Raw genomic sequence first — 19,313 nt, 5'->3', positions numbered from 1 at the left:
GGCAAGTTTAAAAAAAAAAAAAAAAAACACCTCAATTTGAACCTCATTCTCGCCAAAAAAAATTAAAAAAAAAATCACACCAAGGACATGAAAACAAATGTGGGGTCTTGTAAAGTTTTATTATGATTTTGTGATAAGTATGGGTCCTGAAGACACGGGTATGAAACTGTCGCCATCTGAAACAGCACGTTTTTGACCTGTGGGGAAAAAAAACAAATCTTAGAGACAATCAACTTTGTATCAATAAAGACTTTATCCCATCACTCATCTTGAGCTAGTTTAGTTTATTTGCACTTGCAAGAGGACAATTTAAGAAAAATGGAAAAGGTGCACAAGAGGTTAGATGCCAAAAGCTGCTTTATACTGTCAACCGTCACTTCAAGATTAGCAAAAGATCGCATAATTCAAAGCGTCAAGACTAAGCAATACAAAACTGATGGAAATGCACCATTTGCATAAGTTACTTTGCAAGCTGAAATGCATAAAGTGACACATTTTGAAAATAAACATCTTTTCACCAGTTAATGTAGATTGTCCTGGTGAACAAGTGGAAACTGTGTTGCTGTAATACATCTGTGTGTGTGAGAGGTCCTACCCTTGATCCTGTTGTCCTGGTTTGAACATTGTCTATAACAAGCTCTGTCCATTGGATTTCTGGGATCACAGACAACCACGTCACAGTGGACGAAGACCTGCAAGATATAAACAGATTCATGGCTATAGCCTATAGTGATGGACATTTATAGTTAATCTTCACAAATGTGACTCATTTAAAAAAAAAGTTGCAGGAGTGCATTTGTTCTTGTAGGTGAAATTACCTGGTCATTCAAGTTATCTTGGTCTTTTGCGAAGGCGAACATGGGGACCTCAAAGCGTTTGACGTTAGTAGGATGCTGAACTCTGGTATCAGGCAGAACAGGATGGAAGATCACGTGGTTCGGGTCCTTTGGGTTTGGACAGCTGAAGGAAAAATACAGATTGCCCAATTAAAATTCCACTTGGATAACTTTAAACCTTTTTTTAAAAGTCTCCAAGTCTGCAGAAGAAGCCCCCTTCACTGGACACCATCCATGAGGAGGGAAAATAGAGGTGTACAGGTTTGCGTTACCCGTTAACTAGGAGGTCCCATCTGGGAAGGGACGTCCTGTCGTCCTCCAGAGTTGCCCAGCAGTTCACCAGCTCCAGAGACACCTCTGGGTTTAAAGACCTCATCAGTTCCACCTCAAAGTACAGCGGCTGTTGAAGGTACTTTGCGATCGGATCATCGAACCTGTGAAACGTGCTGTAGGAGTCGTCTGAGGGGAACGAGAGCAGTTTGACTTGAATCATTATGATAGGACAGGAGCAGAGACGGCCTGTACACAGAACCTTCAGCTGTACAGCCAGATAAGCGAGTGAATTTAACTCTGAACTAAATCGTCCTCACAGGCCCAGTTGCCAAGGAGGTCATTAGGATGATTTGGTTCGAAGACGCTTCATTAACTTTATGTCAGAAGTCCAATTACTTTGACCAACACGATTATTTCAAGTTCAATTTGCGGGATTGCTTCTTGGCTCTCACTATTAGTTCACCAATTTAGGCAAAGCAGTCTTGTCTTCAGAGTTGCATGACTGTCCCCAAAACTTCCAATGTGCAGGTTGTTGAAAATCTGATCCATTTCCATGTTTCAGCTTCTTGACATGACAGAAGTCTTTTCTACTTTAGTTTCTGGCTTTGAAGCTATGGGAAATTTCTAATACTGTGTGCTTTTATAGCGTCAATTAGGACAACAAGAAGAGACTCAATGTGAAAATACTGCCAAAGCATTCAAAGCTTCTCTCACCCGTAGCGAGTCGGATTTCAACCTGCAGCTCGCCTTTGGAGTTTTCAGCATATGGTTCGCTCCTGCGAGGTCTGGTGTGGAAGGCCACAGCTTGATTTGTGCTGATGTCGTAATAACAGAAAACCTTTAACCTGCAGAAAGAGGGATAACCCAGAGATAAGACTTAAATTGGTCAGTGGTAGAACTGATAACACAAATCAGCCTTCAAACTGGACATAAAGTATATGTTTTGATCAAATTTGTTTGAAATTGAGTGTCAGTTCATAAATCTTCCAGATTGACTTTAATGCAGTTTTGGAAGTATTCAGATTCTTTACTGAAGCACTAAAATACTCCATTACAAGTAAAAATCCTGCATTGAAAATAGTAAAAGTATGTTTACATTATCAGGAGAATGTACTGAAATACTTGGACTCTTAGATTACTTGTGCATTAATGTAAAAGTAGGTTTTGTTGGTTGATGTGGAGCTCATTTTGAGAATCATTAATGGAGGAAATTTTCATATTATATCCAAATGTTTTTATGCAATGTGTGATGGACTTACAGTGGAAACAATCCAGCCATCACTTTAATTTCTGCCTCTAGTGCATCTTAAAAAAGCCCTTTGTAAAGCTGGAACCATAACTTTTGCATGAATAATAAATCTTGATCTGTAAATCGACAAAATGTTCAGTTGCACATTTATAAACTGTTGGGTAGTTTAATAAACGGAACCATATTTTATGAGCCCTTTACATAAATTATTTGCAATATTTGCCTTCAGATATGGAGTACATTACTTTGTTATTCGCAGGACTGAAAGAACATGTACGCAGGGGTGGAATGTAAGAGTACTCCATCTTTATTGTCAATTTGCTGATATTTTTTCAATTTATAGTTAGGTGAAAAATGTCTAAGGTTACATCTTAATTTCTCATATTGTCCGACAAAAAGTCCTAAACTTAAGATTCTCAGTTACATAAATGTGGAATGAGGTGCCATTTGGTCAGATTAAATTAAATATGAAATTAAATGACAAGAGCTTTGATGATTGATTAAAGATGTGACCATTTCAGCTTCATGTGTTTTAGTTTCAAGACACTCACTCATACTCCGGCTCCTCAGCGTTTGAATTCCTTTTCCCTTCGAGTTCATCCGGAAGGGAGATTTCATTTTCATACATCATCATATTGTGCAAAAACTGAAGGAAAAAATAACTTTTAAGTGTTTCAGGTCTAAATCCACAGTCTACAATCAGGGAAATATTCAGCATCAGCTTACCTTTCTGGTCGTCCCACAGGAGTTTACAGTAAAGACAAAATAGGCGTACTGGTCGTTGCTGTAGGAGGGACTACAGGCGGGGTCTCTGAGGGTGAGCTGACCCGGGTTCAGACTGGGAACCGACTCCACTTTCATAGCCAGAGCCGTCATGGTCCCATTAGGGAAACACTCTGAAGAAGCATGGTCAGATGTTATTATGTACTGGGTGTTTTATCTAATATAATAAGTGTATTTTCTAACAAACCAGTCATTGTTGAGACGAAATTGCAAGCCATGGAGAATTCTTTGATATTTTTGTTGGTTTCTGGATTCCTCAGAGCCACATCGAGTCTGCTCCTGATGGACGACGACTCAATGGCCTGAGGAGCGGTCAGAAACAAGGTTACACTAATCTGCAAAATGTCACCAAACTATTATAGTGATGCATTTCTTTAGTGCTTTAGTTCAGTCTCCAGATTGGTTTTGCTTATTTCAGCTTTTTCTTCTAAAAAACACTTTTCTTCTAGAACACTGACATCACAGGCACATTGCATGATAGCATTTCTAAATCAGTTTTGCCATCTAAAAACCTATGCCAGTTTGCCATGCGGACAAAAAGTTCTTTCCTCTATCAAGTATAGATGGCTGAAAAATGAGAAAGCAGTCCCATCCAGAGCCGGCCCAAGGCATAGCTAAGTGAACTAAGTGACTGCTTAGGGCCCCGTGGCCACTAGGGGCCCCCCAAGAGCAATTAACTAATGTATATATTTTGTTTAATATTTTGCATGTATGAGTGATGATTTCTATATGATCAAAGATATATTATTGTACAAAAACAGTTTTATGTCAGAGTGCTGCTGCTGACGTAGGCCTAGTGACTCTTACTGCCTCTCTTTAAGCACCGGAAACGTTGCCTCCTGCCGTGCTGTGCGCACTGCTCATCCAAAGCGCAGGTAGGAGGCAAAACAATGTCGCAAAAAACATATCCTTCAGTAGCAGAGAAAAGAAAGAGAAAAAACTAGAAGAAAAAAAGCAAGATTGGCATGTTTGATAAACATTCCATTACTAAGACTGGCAAAGAGATTTGTGTAGCCGTTAATAGCAAATTAGCTTGCTAGTTAAAAAGGAGAGAAATGTATCTTAACTGGCTGGTTAAATAGCTTCATATTCATGCTAACGTGTTTGTTTTTGAGTAATACTGAGCTTAATTTTGCCTTGATTCTGGGAGTTGGCCCTATATATTTCGGCTACTAGTTATAGTTTGAGATTTGTTGTTTGCTGCAGAGCATGGTAATTTATTCTGAATAAAATAAACATTACATCAACTCATAAGTTCTGTGAAACTTCCCCAGGAGCTGTTAAAGTACTTTGGAGAATCAGCCCAGTCCACATCCTCACGCTCCACTGTGGGTAAAGCATCAGATAATGGAAAGACTGTCACCAAGCAGTATACATTTAATTTCTTAAAGTATAAGAATTACACCTAAAAGGGAAATTTAGTCACATTATCTGATTCATATGCGTGTATATGCAAGTATGCATTTCATCTTATGTCCATCTCTACAGAGCTCTGTCTTGCCCCCCATCCACAGTGTCTGCAACCACAGCTGATCTACCTGGTAAGTCAACAGCAAAACACCCTTTATAATTTCTCATTGTACTGCAGAACTTTCTGAGATTAATGATTATGTCCAAAACTGTAATTAATGTCCATATTTTTAGTCATTGTCTTTCTTTGGTCACTCTTGTAGTTGAATGTGCTATACTTTGAATTATGTCCAGGGTGTCACATATGGCTTTTAATCTCATTTATTGTATTATTGCATTGGTATTATTTATATTATTAACTGGGCCACCCCCTTAAATGTGTAAAGACATAAGGCTGACAATAGGATAATGTAAACAACACTGCCTTAGACATGTTTATAGTAGGTTTGTGAATGATCAACAATCATTATTGGCAGAAATAGAGGGCCCTAAAATTGAATTTTGCTTAGGGCTCCATGGACGCTTGGGCCGGCTCTGGTCCTACCATTTTTTCACAAAGATGTTGATTACATAACATTGCATTTTCCAATCCTCTCCTGTAGAACCACTTGTCCAGTATGTTTTAGATCCGAGCCATTGTGTTGGAGCAGTGAGAGCTCTAAAACATGCAGGACAAGTAGCCCTCCCGATTGAATGCATTGCATCTCTAAAAATGTAAATTGTTCGAGTGCAGCCTTTTGATTATCTTTGCATAGTCAAAGTGGTGCAAAAATACAGATATGGATTATTTTTATTGCTGCTCTGAAAATCACTATATCCATCTTTATTATAAATAAAAATGTTGAACTTGAGTTTAGGGATGGACGTTTGAAGAAACCTGCCAACTCGAGCATCTATAACGTTATCAAAAATCGCTGCATGCATACATGGGCAAAATAAGATATAGAGTACTATGCAAAAGCCTGTTTTGACAAGACTTTTATTTTGAAAGGACGAAAAAAAGACTTCCTGTTGATCGTAAAACTCAAGTGAGATTAAACTGTAAAGATAACATCAAGGAGTTCAATGTTTTAGCCCCCTAAGAGGCATGATGTTAGTTTTCACAGTAATCTTCATACTTAAGTTTGTTTAAATACGTTTTGGATAAAATTAAACCTAGTAATTCATGCTAGCAAGGTTTGATACAGTAAGGTGGATTTAAGTGGGGGGTATTTGTCAGGCAGTTGCATGATTAAGAAGTTATGATAGTATTGCCACAACACAAGGGTTATTGATTCATGTCATGTTCATATCACAGTCTAAAACATATGCACCAATGCCTCCTCATGCTTGTGTTGACAAATTTAACTGAAGTCTAGGTGTGAAAACATTTTAACGAAGAACCTTGGTGCACATGCATTACTTTGGTTAAGAAAAACAGATTCTGATCGTACCTCGACCGCGATGTTGGGGGAAGTGAACGGTACATTGAAACTGCCGTGTGTGCCGTTGTCCACGAAGCCGTACTGCTGAGCCAGCTCCGCAGTCAACACCTGCCCTCCCACTATGGTGTCAAAGTTGTAGCCGTGGCTCCCGTAGTTCACCAGGACGAAGAAGTTTTGATAATCACAGCCACCAGAGACAGAGGGATTAACTGCAGAGGAAAAAAAAAATGTTTTAAAGAAATTTCAAACATTTTGTTATGAATGAAGCAATCATATCGACCGGTACAGACCTATGTCCATTACTTCGGCCTGCAGATTAACAGTGTGAGAAAACGGAGAAAACTCCGGCAGCACCAGCAGGCCAAAAGTCACGTCAAGATTGTAGACTGTGATCGCTGTTCCTTTCTGTTGGGAAATACAGACAGATTAGCTGGAAAAATGAAACACCATTTTTTTTGCATTTCATCTCCCAAGTGGAGTAAAAGCTCACCATCTGTAGCACGAGCTGGTCCGTGAAGGGCACGTCAAGTGTAAAGACCTTTGAGCTGCTGTTGGGGGACATGTGCTCGAGGAGGTTCAGGCCTCTGGCAGCCGAGTCCGCCACAGACAAAACCCCGGAGGGGACGGTGATGTTCATTAGAGCCACATCAGAGCTGAAAGGCCCAAGCGCCACCTTAAACATCCGCTCCTCAGGAACAGTGTCTGTGAGGGGAAAAATGCAGACAGATAAAAGGTAGCGCTTAAAAATAAAAAATAAAAAAAACTGACAATTGAACCAAAATAATAATGCTGTGCTCATAGTCCCAGATTAAAAACTAAAAGTCTTTAGTAAATCCAGGAGTTTTACTGGAGTCAAGGTGTGCTCCCGCCATCTCCATCGTTAAGTTTAAGGTAGTTATCTGCACTGTTTCATATAAGTCTTTTCCTAGTCTTGGGTTTGCGACAATAACATACAAGCAGGATTTTTGGGGGCGCCATTTCTTAGTAAAGAGAACAGTAAGGAGACCCAGTTAAAATGTATAAATAAATCTGTACATAAATAATCGATTATTAATGTATGATTAACTAAATTAAAGTTGATAGAGCTGATAAATATGATTCAATTAAACAAATTATAATTAAATATGACATAAATGTATATCATGAATTCATTTCTAAATTTCCTTACATCTATTTTTATGGTAAAATAGCTTTTAAGGTCAGAAAAACAGAAACCCTTTTTCAGCTTAGTGAGGGGGCATTTTGTGGCGTCTTCTCTTCTTTTTGTTGGTTTTCAACACCGCTTCTCCTCCATTTTGTAAGTTTTTACTAAGACCATGAAGAGAAAAAAAAAATGCTAAAAGAATCTAGTTATAGTCTTGTAAATACTTACACTGCAAGATTCACAGTCTGTCTAAAATCTCAGTCTGAGACTAAAAACCCCAAACACTTGTCTTTAGATGTGAGCAGGTGTGAGCTGATAGTTTTCCAGGAGTCTTTTCCAAATCTTTTCAAAGTCTGATGTATAGGTACCATTAGACTTACTGTCAATAACTTGCGGAGATTGAGGCATTAACGGTGTCGTGAAGGGAAGCAGGACTTTGTATTTCGTGTCCTCGTGAGTGGTTTCTTCAGTCCAGAGTAGCTCGAGCATCGGCTCGATGGTGTAAGAAGCGAAGTACTGACCGTCCTGAACATGACTCTGCAAAAATCAAACAGCCTTCTGTAATGATCACATTATCTTGTCAAACCCAATTTAGAAGACAGACTGTACATGCATACTCAAATCTTTGCAACTGACTCTTGCTTATCTTAGGCAAACCGAACCGTTTTATCATGTTTGACTCAGCAGTAAGTGGAAAGTAACCTCCCATTTCCTTTGTACTGCACAAACTTAGAATATTTCAGAATTTTTGGTATTTCATGAAAATCAACCCTCCTTAAGCCATCCGTGTACCAATGGTAAAAATTGGAGTTTGTTTAACTTTTTCACAAGCCCAAAAATGATAAATTGTAGAATTAAGAGTATTTACATCCGTATTGACCCATTTTTACCATTCAAGAAATGACACCACCACTACGGTGAGAATAAAGTCTTTTAAGCGCCCAAAGAAAATGTCCAGTTTCAAAAACTGTTTCTCAGCTCTAAAACATTGAAACATACACATGTGCCCTTATTCACCCTGAACCTGCATGTATAATGAGCGCTTCTCCAAGTTGTGGGAGGTTAAAAAACATAAATGGCTCTTAAAACTAATTTCTACCATATTGCAATGTGGGATTGATTCATTTTGTACAAAAAAAGTTCCAAAAATCAGAAATGTATTGTTGGACTTAAAATATTTTTTACCTGCGCAGAGAAGTTTCATATTTTCAGCAGGATTAAAGAAAAAAAATAAATACTGGCTCGATTTTCATGAAACAAGGGCGCAGCATGAGCCAAGGTAGAATTTTTACTTTTGAGCGATCCAAATTACGAGGCAGATACAAATAATTTGCTTTTGTTAATATTGTGAGTAGGGCATTTGTGCTGCCTTTACGTCTCACTGGAATCATTTTAAGATTCTTTTACTGGTCTATAAATCTCTTAATGCTCTTAGTCCAGCCTATTTATCTGATCTACTTTTATCCTGTGAACCCTCGAAGACCCTCAGGTCTTCTGGGAGCGGCCTTTTAATAAAACCAAAAGTTAGAATGAAAACCCACGGTGAGGTGTCGTTTTCTCACTGTGGTCCACGTTTGTGGAACAGCCTCCCAGAAGACCTGAGGCCATCAGAGACGCTTCAGATTTCCCAGAACAAAACTTAAGACTTATTTTTAATTTGGCTTTTACTTGAACCATTTTTAAATATTTCTGCTCATGCATCTTAGTGTTACATCTTTTATTTGTGTGTGTAATATATATATATATTATATATATATATATATATATACATACATATACACACACACACACACACACACACACACGCTGTACTTTTTAATTATTCATCATTTTTGTCTAGCTTTTTTACTTTATTATTCACTTTTGTTTTTTATCTCATTAATTTCTACCCAATTTCTCCACGTTGAGATGAAACTTCATCCATCCCATTAAAAACAAAGCACAAACTGAGGGTGTTTTTGCTTGTTTCTATGTTTAATTATTTTTTCCTTTTTTACGTGAAGCACTTTGTGTTACATTTCTCTTGTATAAAAAGTGCTATACAAATAAAATCTGATTGATTGATTATGGGAAGAACAAGTTGCTGACTCACTCCAGCACCCCTTGAAATCAGAATGTTTAGAAGTCATGCCAGGGCAGAAGTCTGGGCTCTCACAGTGCCTTTCTAGTTTGATAATTAATTTGCATCATTCTAAATCCATGTCTTCCAAACCCATGCAGGCTGCGCATGGTTGTAATGACAAAAAAAAACAATTCATTCACATAGTGTACAGAAGTAAATCTCTGACCTTAAAGTGGCCACCGACAGCCCCGACAGGAATTTCGAGGATGATGTGCATGTCATTGACAGACAGCGAGTACTGCCTGGCGTCCATCTCTGCACCGTCCAGCCTCTCGCCGTCAACGCCCATGTGCACCTCCAGCAGCTGAAACTGACCGGAGGAGATCAGAGGGTCGATGTGCCTCGGCAGGAACCAGCTGATGGAGTGTGGCGTGAAGGAAACACTTCCTGCACACAGATGGTAAACACATACAGCACTAAGACAAGAAAAGACCCAACACAGAGTCAGGGCTGTAGTTAGAGATTAGACAGTGGTGGAAGAAGTATTCAGATCTCTTACTTAAATAAAATTACTAATACTCCATGGAAATTACTCCAAGTACTTGTTATGCAGAATGGACCCACTCAGATTTTTTTTTTTTTATATATATATATATATATATATATATATATATATATATATATATACATATATATATACATAAAATGGAAATACTCAAGTACAGGTACCTCAAAATTGTACTTAAGTACAGTACTTGAATGAATGTACTTGTTACATTCCACCACTGGGTTTAGATATACTATAAATACAAAAAATATTACCTTCCAGTATCGGGCAAGCAGCTTCTGCCTCGATGTGAGTCGCCATCCACTTCTTTTGAAATTGCGTTGAGGTTCTGAGCACCGTCATGGGTATACCTGCTACCTGTGGAGTGAGATTATGAAGAAAATGCTTTAGTTTATTTAATGCATACGGTTGAAACAAACTGATTAATTCCAGGGTGGGAGGGTAGATGGATACAAGTACAATTTGAGATTACACATTTAAAGTACAAAATATGAATAACTGTTACATACAATTTATATTAGTGGATTTCTGAATAAAGTCACTGCGTTATGAGAGAATAAATGACCAGAGGGTAGTTTTTTCAGCTCAGTTTGTCAATCAGAGGGATTACCAAAAATCTCCTGGCCTGATTTTTATGAAACTTGAAAAAAGGTGCATCACAGGTCAAAAGCATTCAATTTCAGTGCAAAGTTACAGGTTTGATACATTATTTTGGGCTCGGGTGCCCTTAAGTTTTTAATTTTTTTTGTGTGGGAAAAAAAAAAAAAAAAAAAAAAAAAAACACACATTTTCCATAAACATTTCTTTAAAAATGGACAACAATTTGTGCACAGTAGTGGTTTAACGATAAATTGATCCGTCTTGATTTATAAATTTAATGATCCAATATCATGCATGCAAAGTGAAAATATCGATGCATATGACAAAAAAGTACATCTTTATTTTGAAATTCGACCTTTATATTCTTATTTGATAGACATTTAAATGTCTGAAAGAGTTCAGTAAAATTGTCAAGTAATGTTTTGTGCTGGGAGTTCATATAAATGTAAGGGATTGTGTTTAATGGGCAGATTATATTGATCTACGTCTCTGAAATTAATCGTAGGAAAATCATATCGTGGTGGACATTGTGATGTCAGCAAATATCGCATCGTTATCCAAAGAATACAATATTGTATCATGATTAAACTTGCGAGTTACAGCCTGAGTGCACAGAACACCTGCTACACGACAGCAGAGAGACAAACCAACAGGCCGCTGTCAAGAATGGTTTTTGGCATGGCAATATAAGACCCAGATAAATTAAAAAAGTAAGAGTATTTAGAATACCTTGCATAATTTGATTTATCTAATGGAATGCTATAAGTTACATTTAAAGGCATGTATTCAGTAATCTACAATGGAATACATTTTAAAAGGATGCGGGTAAATCAATATATGGATGTATCTAAAGTATTCAACAGTGCCCACTGGATTTCCGACAAAGTAATCCATTTAAAGCGGCAGTCTAATTACATTATTAGATTCATCTCCAGTAGTTTACTGGCTGCAAGTGTAAGCAAGTTGTGAGTTATCTATAATGGGCCGCCGGTAATTTAACCAGTGCCGGCCTGAGGGGAAAAGGATTAAGTGGAGCTTCTTTGAACTGTAGTGCACTCACATCCTGGGTGTATGTTTCAGGTGAAGTCTTGGGGCTTCGCAGGACGAGCCTGGTCGGGGTGTTTGAGATGCCGTAACCTCTGCTCATGGCCTCGCTCATCTTCATCACCCGCTCCTCTGGAGTGAAGAACACCATGGCTGTGATTCTGAATCCTGAATCGATTGGCTTTTTCTGTGAAAGAAATAAAGGCTTTAAATGGATGTTTCCAGAATATATTTTATATTATGAATGGCACAATTAGCTCATCTAACCTCAGAGTCTCGTCGCAGATCACCAAACTTGGGCTGCGACCCTGACACAGGATGTTCAGGCAGGGTGTAATCATCTGGAGCTGCCCTTTTCACAGACACCTGAAATGAGGCCCAGTCCTTAAGTGATAATCAATCTCCCCATCGCCTCTCTGCCGTGACATTAAATGTACCAGCCTTGATGCTCATATGACATAAAGCCACTTATCAAATACAGGTATATCTCAAAAAATGTGAATATCATGAAAAAGTTCAATATTTTTTGTCAATTATTTCAGAAAGTGAAACTCGTATATTATAGATTCCTTACACACATTTTAAGCCTGTATTACCTGCAAGTTTGATGATTATGGCTCACAGATAATGAAAACACAAAACTCAGCCTCATAAAATTAGATTACATAAGATCAATAAAAGATATTTTAAACACAAATGTCAGGCTTCTGAAAGGTATGTTAATTTATATACACTCAATATGTGGTTGGGCTCCTTTTGCATGATTTACTGCATTAATATGGCGTGGCATGGAGGTGATCAGCCTGCTGAGGTGATAGTGATAGTAGTGGATATCATCCTTCAGGTCATCTGCGTCTGGTGTCTGTCACCTTCCTCTTAACAGCCCATAGACTCCTATGGGGTTCAGGTCAGCAGAGTTTGCCGGCCAGTCCAGCCCAGTAACACCATGGTCACTGAACCAGCTTTTGGTACCTTTGCCAGTGTGGGCAGGTGCCAAGTCCTGCTGGAAAATGAAATCAGCATCTCCAAAGAGCTTGTGGAAGCATGAAGAGCTCTAAAATGTCCTGCTAGATGGCTGCTATGTTGACTGTGGACTTCAGAAAACACAGTGGACCAACACCAGCAGAGGACATGGGCCCAAATCACCACTGACTGTGGACTCCAATATTGAACTCTTTCACAATATTCTAATATTCTGAGACTGAGTTTTGGGTTTTCATTATCTCTAAGCCAGAATCATCAAAATTACAAGGGGAAAAAAAAGGCTTGAAATATTTCACTCTACGTGTACTGAACCTATATAATATGAGTTCACTTTCTGAAATGATTGACAAAAAAAATTGAACTTTTTCCACCATATTCTAGTTTTTTTAATGTACCTGTAGACTGCAACATGACCCTGAGGAGCCCTGCTGCATTCACTTGCCTGCATATAGTCGCGGTCACACACAATTTCCCTGGAAGCCCAGGCGGTATAGTGGCAGGTTTCAGCCACCTGGTACAGCTCGTCTTCAAACATCCCGTTGCCGCGCAGTTGAAGGTTTAATGTTGTTGTGAATGCTTTATCGCCCTACACACACACACACAGAAATGAGACTCAAAATGATAACCACATCAAAAAACACATTTGGTGCCACTGTAAGAAATCATTCTTTCGCCCTTTTTTTTTTTTTACTTTACCACATTTTGAGCAAAGCAGTTTTGAAGGGAGGCGTAAATCTTGGCGTTCCCCAGCTGGTCTATCTCTATCCTGAAGCCACACTGAGCAGCTAAACTTGGTGTGAGGAGGATTGCAGAGTTATCTGAGGAGAGAAAAGAGGACAGTTAGATTAAAGAAAAGTGACACTATGTAGAGAAAAATAATGAAACATCTGCTTACTTTGGACAGCAGACACTTCAAGAAGATATCCTCCAAGTAGACCGAGGTCCACACGCATGACGGTCCCCAGGCATTTGGATTGGATATCTGAGTTGATATATAAACAATTATATTAAAAAAAGCAGCATATAGTACAATTAAAATCAATTTCAATTTTTTTAAAAAGGCAAACTTACTTAAGGGCTGCTTTTGAGCCTCAATGTTTACAACTGCCACCAGGAGAATAAACCACCTGAAAGAGATTGAATCTTTTTTTTAAAGTAACAACAAATCTCTCTGAAAGAACTTTTGAGTGAAAGCAGTGAAAACAAAACTACAAACCCAAATTCAACTAAATATCCCATGGCACAAGAGGTGGGGAAACTGGTGAGCATAGAGTCCCTGTTTGTGCAATTTTTAAATGGAGTTTGTGGTGGGAATAAACTCTCTGGGCAGAAGGAGGGAGGTTCTGGCTCAACAAATACACAAGCACACACAGGTGGATCCTGTTACAGCCTGATTGGGATAATTGTGAGGCTCTGTGACTTGTAAGTGAGTCTCAACATGCACTGCAAAGAGGGGGAATGACCCTGCTGAACTTTGAAAACATGATCATCTACAGTGCCTCAATATGCAGATTAGAGAACAAATAAATACAAATGAACTAACCGATTGAGTCAGCAGTAGACCAGCAACTCCTGTGATTGGTGAGGCAAAACTATGTTTTTTGTCAATGAAGTCTGATGACCTTGATCACATAGATCACAAGTTAACTTTAACAGGGCTGTCTGACAGTTAGGAATAATTTACACTTAATTTACACATAGATATTGATATTTTGTCTTCTTTTAGATAGGCCTTTATTTCAGGTGCCTTAAATCCATTTAGCTGCTGCCAGTGGCGGTTCTACACAGGGGCCTACAGGGGCCGCTGCCCCTGTGAAGAAACCCTTGGCCCCTGCTGTGGCCCCTGTGTCAAATTTATAATAAAATGATACATTTATAATGATGAACGACTGAACAATTCTTACCTATTTTTTGTTCAAACAATATCTCATTGTACACAAAAGGAACCCAGAATGGGTACATTGTATGATAGTCTAATTGTGCAATAAAAGCTTGTGTATATATAAAAATGTGTATCTTCCAAATATACTTCAATGAGATTTAAAAAAAAAAAAAAAAAAAAGAAAAGCTAAAATAAAGATTTTGAATGCTTAAATATCATCTTTGCCATTTTTTTTTAATGTGCACCCTGATTAAACACTGGCTCCTCCTTGGCCCCCACAGTAAAACTGGTCTAGAACCACCACTGGCTGCTGCCCCTGTCAGCAACAGTACATTACTTAACTTCTCCAAACTGAAAAATCGACTGTAGGTAAAATACTGCCTGGCAACCTCATACAAACCCACTTCACTAAAACCAAAGTATCTCTTTTGACTTCTAAACCATGGTGTCACCATTATGTAGACATTTGATCCTGAAAAAAAGAAAAAAATCACACAAGATGTGAATTTTCCCCCCAAAATTCTAACTACAAATTTCAACATATAAATTAATTAGAGACACAGTTTCAACTTTTGGGATAAAGCAGTCAAAGCTTGCTTATCAATAAAAAATACCTTCCTGCCTTCAAACACAGCCACCACATCTCCTCCTCCACCACTGAAATAAAGATGTTCATGCTGGTGAATATGGCTGAATTCACTCTTGCTACATAACACTAAGAAAATTCTTACAACTGAGAAGCAAAACAGAAATGTTTTTGCTTGATAAATGACTTAAATTCAGTGTTTATCGAGAGATTCATGTTATGTCGATAGAGCTTAATAATTCAGCTCTGAAATTCTGTCCCAGGGCCTCTTTCTTTTTCTTTTTTCTTTTAAAAAAAGTGCACAAATGTGTGTTTACCCTGACGTTAAAACGCCACATTAATTTAAGGAGTGGAGCAGATAAAGTACACAACACCCTGCAAGGCTTTGATGCTTTTAGGAGCTAGTTTTATGTTATGAGCAGAACATCTGGGAGGGAATGTTTTTTATTGAGCTAATAAAATGATGGATAGAAACCCCCTACAGCTACGACACAGATGGAAGAACTTGCCAGTTTATTTCAAATTGTCAAAGTGTTGTGAGTGCAACCGCTGCTGCCACTATAAAGGTATGTTGTATTTCGTCTTTGCTGCCAAATACAGTGTTACTGGCTGCTCTGGCAGTTAGCCTGCCAGCAGTGCTTCCTCACACAGGATTGAAATGTCACAGAGTGATTTTACTTACTTCACTCCCTCCAGCTGCAGACGAGCTGTGTGGTCAGCTGCCTTGAGATGCAGCAGTTTCACACAAATAGAGCCGCTTTTGACCCATTAAAAATTAAACATGCATAAAATTACTGCAGGTGAAAGAAAGTCATAGAATGCACATAATGAATCGTAGAGATTAAATGTCACAGCCGAACTACAACTTCCTTTGGGGATATTATAAACTTCCCGAGATGTGATTAATAAAAATAAAAAAACGAATATGGAGAATACAGTAATATCTCAGAGGGTGTTCCTACATCCGTGCCGTCCCCTGTCCCTCCTCCTCTCCTCCTTCTCCTCTCCTCTCCTCCTTCTCCTCTCCTCTCCTCTCGCCCCTCCCTGTTCCTTGTAAAAGGGAACAAACTGCCGCCGTGCCGCTGTCCCGCCTCCAGCTCTTCTTGTCCCGTCCGTGAAGCTGCAGCACTCCCTCCACCGACCCACCGCTGCGCTTCGCCACAATGTGAAAACTAAACCACCCGGATAAAAGTTATTTTCATGGAAACAAAGGCTCCAAGTGCAGGTACGTTACAGCTTCACGTTTTGCATCTATTTAAGTGAAATAAAAAGTAATTGACTGATTTGTAAATAGGGTTTGGTGGAGGAGAAAAAATGATTTTGTTGCATGCAAAGCAGCTCTGAATTTTGTCAGAGTAGATATAAGGACAGAACAATATTTTAAAAAAAACCCTACACATGCAGGACTTAAAAGATTGCTTAAAATGTTGTGTTGGTTCAGTTCCAACTTGTTGCCTGTCTCATTTCCTCAGAATTAGTCTAGTCCGCTCTGTAATTTGATTCTTCTGGTGATAATCCTGTAGTTGAGCCCTAGAAGAAGTGACAGCACCTCACGCCTCTTCACTCACTCCAGCTCAAGCCATTTCCTGTGTGTGTTGTATTGATTTTTTTTTCCTTCAGAGGACTAATGTGCTCCACAAACAGTGCAGTCAAATATGTCTTGATAGACATCCCTCCACATAAATGTACCACTCACAATCTTGACTGTATGTGCTTCTGGGGCATAAAAAAATCTATAATAGTGACATGCTTCGTTTCTCACCGTAATGTCTTTCTGTGCACTTCAGGACCATGGGGTATGGGCAAATCCTCCACCGGCGGGGGAATGAGGAGGACCAGGTCCACCTCAACGTGGGAGGGGTTCAACACGAAGTGAATCCGGACATGTTGCTCCGCTTCCCTCACACGCGCTTGGCTCGCCTGCTGCGCTGCCAGAGCGAGGCGGCGATCCTGGAGCTGTGCGATGACTACAGCCCGTCCGAGAAGGAGTACTACTTCGACAGGAATCCGCGGATTTTCCTCTGCGTGCTCAACTTCTACCACACGGGACGTATCCACATGATGGAGGAGGTGTGCGTCTTCTCCTTCAGCCAGGAGATTGAGTACTGGGGCATCCAGGAGCTGCACCTGAGTCCCTGCTGCACCTACTGGTACCACGAGCGGAAGGAGTACATCGACGACGGAGACTGGGACGTCAGGAGCGACGACCAGCAGCAGCCGAGCTTCGACTCTTCCTTTGAGGAGCTCTCAGCTCTCGATAAAGACCTCGCCAAGTTCCAAGGCGCTTGGTGTGCGGAGGTGCGGAGCTACATTTGGCTCAGGCTGGAGGATCCGGGTCACTCGACAGGTTCAAAGATCATTGCGGTGGCGTCCCTCAGCTTGGTGTTGACCTCTATCATTGCCATGTGTGTGCACAGCATGCCTGAGTTTCAGCAGGTGGACGAGAACGAGAAACCCATCGAGGACCCCGTGCTCGCCTACCTGGAGGAGATCTGCATCGCCGGCTTCTCCGCTGAGTTCATCCTCAGGCTGATTGTTGCGCCTTCCCTCAAGAAGTTCCTCGGAAACACCTTAAACATCATAGATGTTGCCTCAATTTTGCCATTTTACGCCACATTAGCTCTGGAGACCGCCGACGAGGAGGCCGCAGAGGAGAACGAGGACTTAGAAAACGTTGGGAAGGTGGTGCAGGTCCTGCGCCTCATGAGGGTTCTCCGAATCCTCAAACTGGCTCGCCACTCGATCGGGCTGCGGGCACTGGGCGCCACCGTCCGCCACAGCTACCACGAGGTGGGGCTGCTGCTTCTCTTCCTCTCGGTGGGGATCTCCATCTTTTCCGCCCTCATCTACTTTGCGGAGAAGGACGCCAACAGCACGGATTTGGGGAGCATCCCTTCAGGCTGGTGGTGGGCCACCATCACAATGACCACAGTCGGCTTTGGCGACACGTGCCCAGTCACGCTGGCGGGAAAGATTGTGGCCACCTTGTGTATCATCTGTGGCCTGTTGGTGGTGGCTCTGCCCATCACCATCATCTTCAATAAGTTTTCAAAGTACTATCAGAGAAACAAAGCCATGGAGGGAAAGTGTATCACTAAACCTCAAAGACAAGACCCCGAGCTCCCTCATTATAACATCAAAGAGCTGTTCACAGGAAGTGTCTATCCCTTTATAGGAAGTCTCGCCTTCAGGAACAGTGTGAGCAGCGCAGGGGACGATACAGATGCCTCCAGTCTGCAGGATATAGAGGTATATGATAATGACACTTGTGAGAACGGAGCTGCAAAATGAGATTCCTGCCGTTTCACTGAGTGTCGCTCCCTTTACGACTGCAAGTCACTCCGTGCCTCTCAGGGCTGAGCGCTCCACCACTGACCCCGCCTCTCTGCACTGTCTTCCTCTCACTACTTGACAGAGAAATATCATGGCCATGAATTTTTATTTATTTGATTTTTTTTCTATGAGGGGGGAATAACTTGTGAAATATACGGCGTCGCTGAAAACGAGGAAATCCAAAGGAAATTATCTGAGCCTTGCTCGGAGGGTTGAAAGCCCATTTTCTGCTTGAGAAAATGGCAATGATGCATGTAGGAGGCCATAATGTTAATGTTTTTTCAAAGTAATGCCCTGTATTGATCCGTCTGCTCGCTGAAAGTTCAGACTGAGATTTCGGCGAAAGCCTAGAATGACAACAACACTGTTTGATGTCTCGAAATGGTATTATAGATCTCTAAGTTGACTGATGTTACACAGTCTGCATGAACCAAAATAAATGCATTTTTTGAAAGAGAAATGTGCAGAATTATGCAATATTATTGATGCTGATGAAGAGAGGCCGCACAGTTCTTTCAGAGCACTCTGCAAAAAAGCACTGAAATACCAGGTTGTTGTTCTTAAACCTTTCGTTTGGACGGTTGTTTTGGCATGCTGGGTGACTCCTGGGGGAGAAACTCATGTGGACAAGAAATAAAACTCAGTGAATCAGAAGAAATATGCCTCTCATTTGTGACGTGGCATACAGCCATTTAAACAAAGGATTCATTGCATTTATTTATGTACTGTATCTTCTTTACTAGACTGTAGGGATGTTTCAATACAATTTTTACTTTCAGATACCTGAACTTGCACACACCTTGACCAAAGTGCTTCATAGTGAGATAAAAAACAAAACAGAAATTATCAAATAAGAGACAAGAAATAGTCTGGAACATCTGTGTAGCATAATACTTATTTCAAAAAGGTATTCTGACACACATTTTTACCTTCAACAAATATTTGAATATGTATCAGATAAAATAAGATTTTAGGACCTCTGTTGGATCAGGGGGAGTTTTTTTTTTCTATAAACACCCTTTTTTAATCCGTTTTTAATGCAGTCTGGCATCCTGTTTACATTCAAAGTACAAAACAAATGTCATTGTGAACCCACTTATTGTCACTGAATTATAAAATAAATTGAAGCCCCAGA

The 19,313-nt window shown here is 40.0% G+C and overlaps 2 protein-coding genes across 2 annotated transcripts; one reads left to right on the top strand and one right to left on the bottom strand.

Moving 5' to 3' along the window:
• Positions 1–100: 100 nt before the first annotated feature.
• Positions 101–13,727, bottom strand: LOC131990981 (uncharacterized). The gene is made up of 21 exons (XM_059356250.1): positions 13,594–13,727; positions 13,449–13,504; positions 13,273–13,359; positions 13,074–13,195; positions 12,820–12,963; positions 11,661–11,759; positions 11,410–11,580; positions 10,004–10,106; positions 9,408–9,628; positions 7,500–7,656; positions 6,466–6,677; positions 6,266–6,380; positions 5,985–6,184; positions 3,329–3,443; positions 3,085–3,254; positions 2,910–3,004; positions 1,824–1,954; positions 1,109–1,295; positions 819–960; positions 596–692; positions 101–197 (listed from the first exon to the last, which is right to left on the bottom strand). The coding sequence occupies exons 1-21, from the start codon at positions 13,644–13,646 to the stop codon at positions 121–123; spliced, it is 2,754 nt and encodes a 917-aa protein (XP_059212233.1). The 5' UTR covers positions 13,647–13,727; the 3' UTR covers positions 101–120.
• Positions 13,728–16,018: 2,291 nt separating this feature from the next.
• LOC131990982 (potassium voltage-gated channel subfamily S member 3-like) lies at positions 16,019–19,086 on the top strand. The gene is made up of 2 exons (XM_059356251.1): positions 16,019–16,070; positions 16,633–19,086. The coding sequence occupies exon 2, from the start codon at positions 16,637–16,639 to the stop codon at positions 18,134–18,136; it is 1,500 nt and encodes a 499-aa protein (XP_059212234.1). The 5' UTR covers positions 16,019–16,070; positions 16,633–16,636; the 3' UTR covers positions 18,137–19,086.
• Positions 19,087–19,313: the final 227 nt, after the last annotated feature.

This window comes from Centropristis striata, chromosome 18, assembly GCF_030273125.1.
Source record: "Centropristis striata isolate RG_2023a ecotype Rhode Island chromosome 18, C.striata_1.0, whole genome shotgun sequence".
NCBI lineage: Eukaryota > Metazoa > Chordata > Actinopteri > Perciformes > Serranidae > Centropristis > Centropristis striata.
Note: the sequence above shows the minus strand (reverse complement) of the source record. Positions and strands in the feature narration are given on the sequence as shown.

Coding starts and splice junctions, on each gene's coding strand:
- LOC131990981 (XM_059356250.1), bottom strand. CDS start 13,646: ATGCTCACCAGTTTCCCCACCTCTTGTGCCATGGGATATTTAGTTGAA. Junction 13,505..13,593: donor GGATATTTAGTTGAATTTGG/GTTTGTAGTTTT, acceptor AATCTCTTTCAG/GTGGTTTATTCTCCTGGTGG. Junction 961..1,108: donor TGGGACCTCCTAGTTAACGG/GTAACGCAAACC, acceptor TTTTTCCTTCAG/CTGTCCAAACCCAAAGGACC.
- LOC131990982 (XM_059356251.1), top strand. CDS start 16,637: ATGGGGTATGGGCAAATCCTCCACCGGCGGGGGAATGAGGAGGACCAG.